Genomic DNA, 10,618 nt, shown 5'->3' with positions numbered 1-10,618 from the left:
ATTTAAAGCACTAACCCTTTGAAGAGTATAGAACCAGCACTTGTTTTTTTGTAGATATAAGATAATCAGAAAGTTTGATTGTAATCGGTGCAGTAAGCCATTCCTAAAGTAAAAATATGTCAAACTTGTTTTGGTCGGTTATTTACTTCATCATAACAGCTAAGATCATTGCCAAGAGTGATGAGGGCAATGTTATTCCCGGAAACAATTTACAGTTAAATATATACAAGAGAAACGTTGTTAAACATAATAATTAGATATTTTCATTAAAATGTTTAAAAATGTCTAATGATCATTTAATATTATATCTTATAGGTATTATATTAACCTTTTTCAGAATTGATCCAAGAAATGACAGTAGAAAGTTCATGCTTGCATTCAGTCAGAACCACCAGAAAGGGAATGAGGGCAAAGATGTCGCATTGTTTTATAGCACGATTTATTTCACAATTTTGGACATCAATTTTTAAATAACCGACACCAACATCCAACAGATACATGTATATAAAATATATAATTTTATGATTGTTTGATTGGATTGTAGAGTTACGTCACTGGATAACACATCTTAACTCAGTCCTTTGCCCGTCACTGGCATTTGATGGAACTTTAGCGGCACTACCGCCAGCATTTGTTCGCATTTGTGCCACCAACAAGTCCGTACGAATACTGGGCCGGCGCACGTTTGGCGCAATGGTGCCACATGCGTCTGACATTTTGCGTCTAATGGACATCCCCCGCTTTCCCGATTGCGAGCTGTTTCCGCCAATGTACGACGGTTGAACACGCCGATGTAATGATGGACTCATTTCAACGGGTAACTTCGCGAGATCAAATAATGTCTGGAATGATTCTTCAACATTGATGTTCTTTTTAGCGGATGTTTCAAGAAAGCCACAATGATGATAAGCCTCTCTAAGCATTTCTGGTTCCGAAGGGTCGATAACTCTGTTTTTGTCTTTATCGCATTTATTTCCAACAATCATCATCGGAACGTGAGCTAGTCGTTTCGTTTCTTTCCGGCATTGACTTTTGCATTCTTGGATCTGTTTACATAACTTTGACACTTCCTCAAAGGAATCTCTGTTGTCGATACTATAGACTAGAACAAAAAGATCACCTGAAATATAAAAAGCACGGCAATAAGTTTATAAATACGTTTATATTAATTGAACAACAAAGCAGGAATTCAGCAATATTTGCAAAAACTAAACCATTGCAAAACCTAGTTAGTGTATGATATAAAACAACTCAAAAGTACGCTCATCTTTGCGAATATCGAATAATCGATTCGCAATAAGCTACAAATCCTGTAGTATGTACAACAACCACCATGATTGTTTACCTAGTTCAATCTATTTCATTAAATACGCAGTTCCAAACTGAAAACAAACCAGTAAATCACGACTCCAGCACTCCAAAACACATGCATAACTAAATTGCTAGATACTGCAGCTGGCTGATGGAGCTCATGTTCCAATTCCTCAGAGTGATATCAAGATATCAGCGAGTTTTTGTGTAATCACTCTATTGTTACTTAATTAAATCTAATTACTTGCGCTTCGTCCCTCTCCTGGCTAACATAATACTTAGTTATCTATCCCCACTGATCGACCACACAAATGATGACGGGTTGTTACCAACAACGCACGGGTGAAGTATGCTTCTGCAATGGGTGTCACAACATTTGATTACGTAATTGATTCCAAGATTACCACCACTGGAAGCCTAGCAGCCAGGCTATCGTTACAGGTCTAAGCTACTTACTATCTCACCACTTATCGGTCACCAGGCCGGTGCAGCCCGAATGTCCATAGTGCCGTTTGGTTGCTAATCATAGAATATATTATTGTTACTTATTCCAGTAACGGCATAGTTAAGACCGATCGATGTAGAGCTGAGTAAATTATTCTTCCGTACTGTCTGGTCAAAAACGGATAACACATAATCTTAAACGCACTCTATTCATTTTTAAAAAATTGCTGATATAAATCATTCAATTTGGCACGGATAGAAGCGGCGAGGGGTCTTACTGTGGGGGGAAACCGGAGTACCCGGGGTTAACACACGTGATCGGGCAGGTGTCATCACGCCTCCCATGTCCGTTCCGTGAATCGATACCGGACGCCAAGGTGGAAAGCGAGTTCGTTACCAAAGTGCCACTTCAACATATGGTTCTACGGCTATCATGTCTAAAATATTTGATAATATCTGCATTATACAGAGAAAGTGAATTATCAAGTTTTTTGTATTAGAAACTGCTAAACTAGCATTTCTCTTATCCAGATCTATGATCTTTTAAGGTCAGCCTGCCAATGTATGCAAGATGAGTGCATGCGTTCAGTGCTTGTGTCTGTAGAAGTATAAGATGTAATATTGTCAGCCTCTTGTGATAATGCAGATGATCCGACATTATAGTGTTACAACACCGAATTATGTTGCTGAATGCACCCAACAGGATATCCCGCCCGTTAACGTTAAACATACATGAGCTTAACACTACCTCAGTTCTGAGTGTTGCGCAGATCGTAGTAACTGCCATCTTTACCTGATCGAAAAGATGTAGAAGGTATGGTGGCAGGTGCGGTGGCATTGCGCATATTTTCCAAAATGATTTCCAAGGTGATAGGATAAGTGCAACCTTATATTTCGTTTCAACAGTTGATTTGATTTCACTACTACTACTCGGCAAACATCTACTGCATCAATGACAGTTGTCAACAGTGTGTACATCCGCAGACAAATTACAACAGGTAAATCACCTTTGACTCATGATGTTTGGGGACGAAGAAAGTATAATTAATGGGGTCAATTTAATAGTGCTACAGTACTTGGAACTCGATAACGTGGAGATCTGATCTATCTACATTCAGCGAACACAAAGCTATTCTGTTTTTCCTGCTACCATAAATATAAACGTCGATTAGAGAGAAGCCAACATCGACTTGAACAGCTTTGGTTTGTTGGCAAAATTGGAAACATTTCTCGCTTTTGAAACTGTTTAACACTAATGCCAGGGAATTGTCATTTAGGGCGGTGCGAACGAAAACATAGATACTTGTAAAACATTCCGATTGATTTATTTAACAGCGCTTCGACACTAAAGGTCATGCATAAACTAATGATTTAAAATCAGTAAAATCTACAAAGGGACTTGTTAATTACCAGTTTCTGTTCATACGGTCGACTGCGAGACAATCTGCCCTTTCATTAGAAGAGATTCGCACACAACTTAGAGAAGCAAATAATCATTTGACTTCGGTTTATTTTCGTCAGTAGAAGTAGAAGTGATATGGCAACTTTGTGTTTTTAAAGCCGTTTCTTTAAAATAACATAACATTGTCTAAAACCTCTGTAAATGGCTGTATTTGATTTGCTGTCTATGAGTTGATATGTTTGGGGTTAAAAATCATCAAAGGTCGAATGGATACTGTTATCACGGTTGATGGGTCCACTCATAAGATCTTCTATATTGTCATTCTTAAAATGTTTAATATCATAATGTTGACCAAGTAATATAAAATCCCATCTGGTCTGGCAGTTAATAAGTTTGTGCTGACATATTAAATACTGAACCTGAAGCAGACACCAGCCGGTAACAATGTCGTACTCTTATCGTAGTCTCGATAAGAGGATAAAAACACCATCTATAACGCTCAACACTGACCGCACGTTCGTAACGACGTTGTAATATATCGTTTGAGAGGATAACTTTGTTCTCTAATGTTACGAGCTCGTACCTTTATTTGTAGGTCATTAGCAACATCCCTGCATCCCAAACCTGGTGTTTACATATCGCAGTTGATTGGATAAACAAGGGGTTGTTCCAATTGATACGTATTTTGTGCAAGAATTCACCAACTGACGGATAAATTTATAAAATAGGGTTTCAAAAGCTGTAAGTTTATGAAAATTATGGGGAAGTTTGGCGTGTTTGATACTCGTTTGTTTGTTGGTTCCGTTGTTGTAAACATTGTTCTCATGCGAGACGCTTGCATTACTTACTTGGATTGACCAAGATTTTTATCGTGTCGTCGACGATGCAGAAAACGCTTATTCTTCAGGAACACGTGGCATTATTCTGCTTATTCTTTCTTGGAGTCTCGGTGTAAATCTTCCTTTTGCTCATAGTTTGCCTACTTTTGACATTTTATAGATAGGCATAACGGTGTAAAGACTGCTTTGTAGAAAAACAAGACTTCAAATGTTAATTTATTAGACATCATCGCCTTTTGCCTTCAGTGAATGGCAAGTAACCATCTGATCACTAAGATAAATACATGTAAACAATGAACCTATTAGCCTAGCTTCTCCTAAATTACGTTTCGTGTCATAGTCAAGGAATGATTACAATTATCGCTTGGAAATAGATAAATGCTGGCATTAAATGTATGTAATCAATCTGGTATTATATCATTGCTTCCCTCATAATGTTTATTGCCACAGGTATTCAAAAGCAGATCGCGAGTGATACGATAAAAAGGTGATTCGAAGAAAAATGAGAAATTAGCGTTAAAAAGAGCACGGCAGGTCAATTTATGATTCTCAGATGTCCCGTGAGACAAGTCCAGATATCATTAGCCACATAAAATATTTTATTGATGTCTTGATTTGGAATGCATGTAACAGCATCCCAATATGCATCCTTAATGAACACTAACCTAACGAAGCAGTTTGTTTAACTACAAATCCGGAAGTCTTACGCTACAACCTGTTCGTGATTAAAGTTGTTGCCGGTGCGTCATTTGCATTTTGCTACATGGCGGACAATTTCCATATAGAGCGAAAGCAAACTAACCTGCATTCTTAGTCACAGGCAGACGGTCCACTAGCACAACAATCGATATCGTTCAATGTATACACACCAGGGAGTTTGAGGAAGAGATTAGATTTTTAAAAGAATGAAAATAGGAGTATATTGTTTATTATAATGAATGGTGGTCATGTTTTAAATTGGTATGATGTATTTTCCAACATTCTCGATGTTTTATTAAGACCTGCCCTGTAGGAAGTGTAAGAAATGTTGCTGTTGAATCCATTGCCATTAATTTTGATATTTGTATCTTTTTTCCTTCATTAAAAACAATAGTTTCCCTTTAATGCATATATTGGTTGAACATCACTTTTGACATTAAAAACGAGGATTCAGGATGACTGAGACAAACCAGAATCTGTGATATTGGAACCGTCAAAAAAACTGTAAACACCCTTAAGCTATTGTCATCATCGTGTTACCAGCAAATTGTATACATTATGTGCCATTTCAGTGTGTGGTGTCGTCATCCATGATAGCATTCCACATTCAATTTGGTACTGATGAAAGGACGTGAAATCTTAGGCAGACCATTTGAATACATTCTTTGGATATTGTATTATGTTACTAACCTCCTATCAACCACTATGGTCGTTTAAAGTCGGTCTCCCTATGTATGCAAACGAGTACATGTGTTGATCGCGTGATATGGGAACATATGCTACACTATCGCAATACTGAGCGTTAAGCAGTGAGTGGTAACTACTGTCTTTTAGACTGTGGTATTCCAACGGTACAGATTTTCCCACATTGCCAATATAATTGTGATTTATGACAATGTTATAGAAATTGTTTTAAGAACATATTACCATATCAGTTGTAAAGAAGCTTTTGTTTTTTGAAAATCGATTTTTATATTATAAACTATAACGTTGTATCAACACCTATTTGCTTTTGAAAAGTCATTACACCTTGTTTACCATCAAAACAATTTGAAGGCTTTAAAGTTATCATTTAATTACTAATTTGGCTGTACTGTGTATAACTCTGAATATGTATTTAAATGTGCTATTGTGTGTCTTTTGTACAATCTTAGAACTATTTATTACATAATCCTGGTTTTTTCCCTGTTTTTTGCGTTTATGTCAATAGTGTAATACACCGCGTAGATTTATCCATAGATTTGGAGACCTGAGCTTCTCCCTTAAGATTTCCGGCCAATATTCAAGTGCTTAAGTACTCAAGAAATACATCCGTGTTGTGTACCGTAAAGACGAACAATCCTCACCTCAAAAAGTGGGGAAATCCAAATAATTATGTTGCACACTGCACAGATGTACAAGTTGTATCGCTTTGAGAAATGTTGGTTTGGATTTTACGGTCTCACAACGGCTGCTTTCACAAGGCAGCAGTGTCCACGGGGCCTTAGCGGTGTGTATTGACATATTGTGGCACACAAGAGTCTTTTGAAATTATCAGTAATATTTCAATACTGGGCGCCAACATTGTGATCGGGTAACGACTAGTTTCTCCAATGTCAGTATAATGTGACCGATTGAAGCGTCCTACAGGGCACGTTCAGAAACATATTTCTGTGTGATAGCACTATAAATCAGGCCCACACTATCAATAGGAGGCTTACACGAACATGGCGAAGCCTCCCGAATAGCACGCACACAATTATCTCTCAAAGGCAAGACCGTAAATGTTAATTGGTCATAAAGCAATATACAAAACAACCGCGACAACGTTGATAATGAAAAAACTGTCAACAGATAATGACATCACTCAGGGACGTTTTACAAACATCTTAATAACTAACGTCATCATTTGACATCAGAGATACCATGACTAGTGAATACAAACTCAGATCTGTGTATTTTCATTTTTTCCTTTTTTTGTGAACTCCAGGAGGTCCAGTTGTGTAATAGCTGTCAAAAAGAGCAGGCAACGGAATGATTTCCAACTAATTGGTGTGAATGTGAATAGGCGCCAATTTTTTCGTACCGTATTTTACCTCCATATAAAGAAATGCTGGTAACGAAATGAGTCATCGTTCATCGTTCAGCTTGTAATGCACTGAACATAACTTTGTGAACGATTCTAAGACATTATTTCTCATTCGATAAAAGCAAAATGGAAATTTCCTGGAGTGTTTTGGTTCGTTTTACTTCCTCGTCACATCCAGGTGGTATTGTTATTAAATTAGATCATCCACCATCAAATCAAGAAAAATATTGGAAACCCAAGTAACAAAAGAAGAATCCATTACTCCTGGAATGAAGTCTAACCCCACTCCTACATCTACATATATACAGCTTATAAAGAGTAATGGTAATGAGTAGTTATATCATCTGAAACAGTCTGCCACCAGTTATTAGACCAGGATTAGCAGATATTTATCGTTTTAGAAAGAGATCGAAGACTTGTATAAATGTCTCGAGTTGGCACTAGGTCAACACAGTCCCATAAAAATGTGTTTCACTGTAATTTGTTTGTGACATGCTAGGCATTAGGGTTGGTATCAAACTTCTATGACTCATCCGGAGATGTTACCGACAACATGGACCCAGTGTTTTCTCAATAGCAAGCCATGCACATATCATAGCTTTTAATCAGACAAATTTATGGACTACACGAATAAAACAAATCTCAAGTTGATTGACAATCCACCTGAGGCCTTCCCCCTCACCAACACACATTTTTTCCCTTTCTTTTTTTTCCTTTTTTTGTTTTTGTTTTTGTTTTTGTTTTTTTTTAGGAGGGGAGGGGGGGGGGTTGTTGTTTTACTGTTCTGCGACAGCGAAGCTAGTAAATTGCAACTCAGAAATGCTTCTGCGGTGGCATTAAGTAGACCTGACAATTAATTTAAAAATGACAATAAATCAGTTGTACTACCAATTTTATACTTCGGTTTGTCTCGACCAAGACTTAGAACACAGAATTTTCTTTTTTAGGTGGAAAGTCAACTTAAAGGCAAATCATACGACGTTACCATTAGTAGGGGGTAAATGTTAGTGAGGATTTGTACAACAGACTAACAAAAAAGTGAATAAAAAAGTGTAATACTGTAACTGTTATATGCATACATTATTTGTCTGTTGATATACTAAACTTTAACACATAATTTTTCTGTCATTGTAGGTCTCGTCAGTGATAGCAGTGATCTTAACCATAAAAATAGAGAAGACACTCTAGAAAATGATCGACCGAAACAAAAAGTCAACGACAAATTTAGAGTTACACTAACCTGATAATCGAAAAACAGATGAATTTTTAATTGAATAACGACAACAATGGTTAAGGATTGACAACTAGTATCAGCATTAGTGTATAAGGGTGTGTGTAAAGCACCAGATTATCAATAACAAAATAACGATGTAGATATGACGAACTGTTTATCACAAACTCTAGGAACTTGTAACAGGAGAGGAAATATTTGACGACTTGAGTATAACAAGAGAGGACTATTAGTAACAAAACCATGGTAGAGCCATGTTGAACCATTGATAACGATTTTTGTGGTAATGTGTAAATCAGGAGAGGGAATATTAGTAACAAACTTATGGTGGAGCTATGAGAAACCATTGATCACAAACTCTGTGGGGACGTGCAACAAGAGGGGAACTATTAGTAACAAGTTTATGGTGGAGTTATGAGAAAACATTGATCACAAACTCTGTGGGGACGTGCAACAAGGTAGGAACTATTAGTAACATGCATATGGTTGAGCTAGGTTAGGTGACTTGTGTTTAACAAGAGAGGTATTAGTAAGTAAACAATGGTGAAATTTTGCGGGATTTTGTAAAGCAAGTGAGGGAATATTAGTAACAAACTTATCGTGGAGCGGTGGTGAGCCGTTGGTAACAAACTTAGGTTGTGGGATGTGTACAGCAGGCGAGGAATTCCTAAGATTGTACAATATACACATTATTGAACAGCACCTTTATTATAAATTTATATGAGATGCGGTACACCTACATCATACAGCTGTTTCGTCCATCTAAGACTCGACAGTGATGTTAAGAGACTAAATCTTAAATCTAGGAAGCGACTGAGGAAATTCAAAAGTGATCAAAATAAATGGCCACGATCAAGATTGGCAGGTGCACTAGCCCCATAATTCAAAATTTCGTAAATTTCATATATCTGATAATTTTAGAAAAACGTCAAGTACATGGTATGTTAGCTTATGCAATACATGCCAGGGAAAAACTATTTTTGTCAGCATTCATGTAACCAGTTTCCATTTAAAACTAAAAACTTGTTATCTTCTTAGACTCACGATTTACGGTATTGCAGCCTTGATAGGTAAAATGTTAACTTGTAAAGTGTTTCTTTCGGATAAAATTGTACTACACAAACGCATATATATATAGAGAGAGAGCAAACGATTATGCTACTTATATATGTTACAATACATTCAAATGTTATTTTTTTCTGTTTTGAGACTAAATTCTGTTGACACACTATTGTAGTAACACAGTATAAAGAATATATGTAAGTAGAGTTTATTAATATCTGAGCAAGGAAATATCGGTTTCATGGTTAGAATATTGTTATAAATTGTAATTAGCCTTACCTGTGATCATGGAAAGTCTCCTCATTGCCGGAAAAGGATGGTTACCGGAAGTGTCCAATAAATCCAAGCGGTATGCCTCGCCTTTTATCCGGTACACTTTCCTGTGGAAATCTTCGATTGTTGGCGTATAATTATCGTCGAACTTGTTGTAAAGGAATCTAGCGACTAGTGATGTTTTACCAACTTTACTAGATCCAAGAACGACAAGTCGCTGACAGTTCTCAGGAGGAGCGGAATCACCTTGTTCAATCAACGCCATTTTAGGTGTCGTAAAGTTAGGAGCCCAGCACAAACAATTTCCTTCGAAGTTGTCAGGGTTACCAGAAGTCGAATCCTGGGCACTGATATGGAGGTTCCATGGGCGACTACAAAATGACAGAGACATTGTCACTTAAGTGGGTTTAGAAAACTCTTTGTGAGGAACTTGATCATGGAAGCATAACAAAACTAACAAGGCTTTTCAACGCTATCGTTGTCAAGGTCGATTGCTTTTCGCTTTCAAATCTACTTCCGCATTTTTAAACAACAAACGATGAAATAAATATTCCTCCCAAGAATTGTCTATGATTACTTGATTCCATACTCGTGGGCTTGTTTACTTCATTCTAATTTTCGCGTGTAAAGCAATTTACTGATAATTCCCATGTTCTCTCTGCTGCCTTTTTAAACGACGCTTATATCTAATTGCCGTTGCAATTTTAATTCCTTTTTCAAGTATTTCTTGTTCACTTTAAGTAATTCTTCGCATGGGGTAGTCTGTAAAATAGATGAGGATGCTTTATCACGGACAGCCAACTCCAATGCAGAAAATCCAATTAATTGTTTTTTATTTAATCGCAATACATGAAAACGCATTTGAATGACTAATAACTCCAGGATAAAACATAAAGCAAAATGAACCCATGTTGACAGGTCAACAGTGAGTTGTATTCATTAGAATCACACAGGACGAATCGCCGTGTATGTCTGTACGATGCCAGACAGCATTTCACGACATCTGCTACTAGGACAGGACTTGTTTATGGTAGATTTTCACAGAGGTCTGCGCGTCGCACAGCCAGTGGGCTGAGTTCGCGTAAAATGGTAATGTTGGCTTAGGGAATTCGATAGTAAGCCAACAAAATACAACATCGGCTTCTGACTAATAGAGATGACAAGATTGAATAATTAAAAGATGGATTTATATGTAGAAAATGACTGTCTTCGTCCGGAGCACGTGCCCAGATGAACGGTTCCACGTAATAAAAATCTCTAGAAAGACAACCGATGGCGGCAGCTGTCGC

General features: G+C 37.2%; 1 protein-coding gene across 1 annotated transcript; it reads right to left on the bottom strand.

The window, feature by feature from the left end:
- Window positions 1-551: 551 nt before the first annotated feature.
- Window positions 552-9,720, bottom strand: LOC132551384 (GTP-binding protein Rhes-like). The gene is made up of 2 exons (XM_060215526.1): window positions 9,336-9,720; window positions 552-1,120 (listed from the first exon to the last, which is right to left on the bottom strand). Exons 1-2 carry the CDS (start codon window positions 9,718-9,720, stop codon window positions 552-554), a joined length of 954 nt encoding a protein of 317 aa, XP_060071509.1.
- Between the last annotated feature and the right edge of the window lie 898 nt (window positions 9,721-10,618).

The sequence above is a fragment of the Ylistrum balloti genome, unplaced genomic scaffold (genome assembly GCF_031769215.1).
Source record: "Ylistrum balloti isolate Yb309-2 unplaced genomic scaffold, AGI_CSIRO_Ybal_v1 Utg370196, whole genome shotgun sequence".
NCBI lineage: Eukaryota > Metazoa > Mollusca > Bivalvia > Pectinida > Pectinidae > Ylistrum > Ylistrum balloti.
The sequence above is the reverse complement of the archived record's forward strand: the minus strand, read 5'-3'. Positions and strand labels throughout refer to the sequence as shown.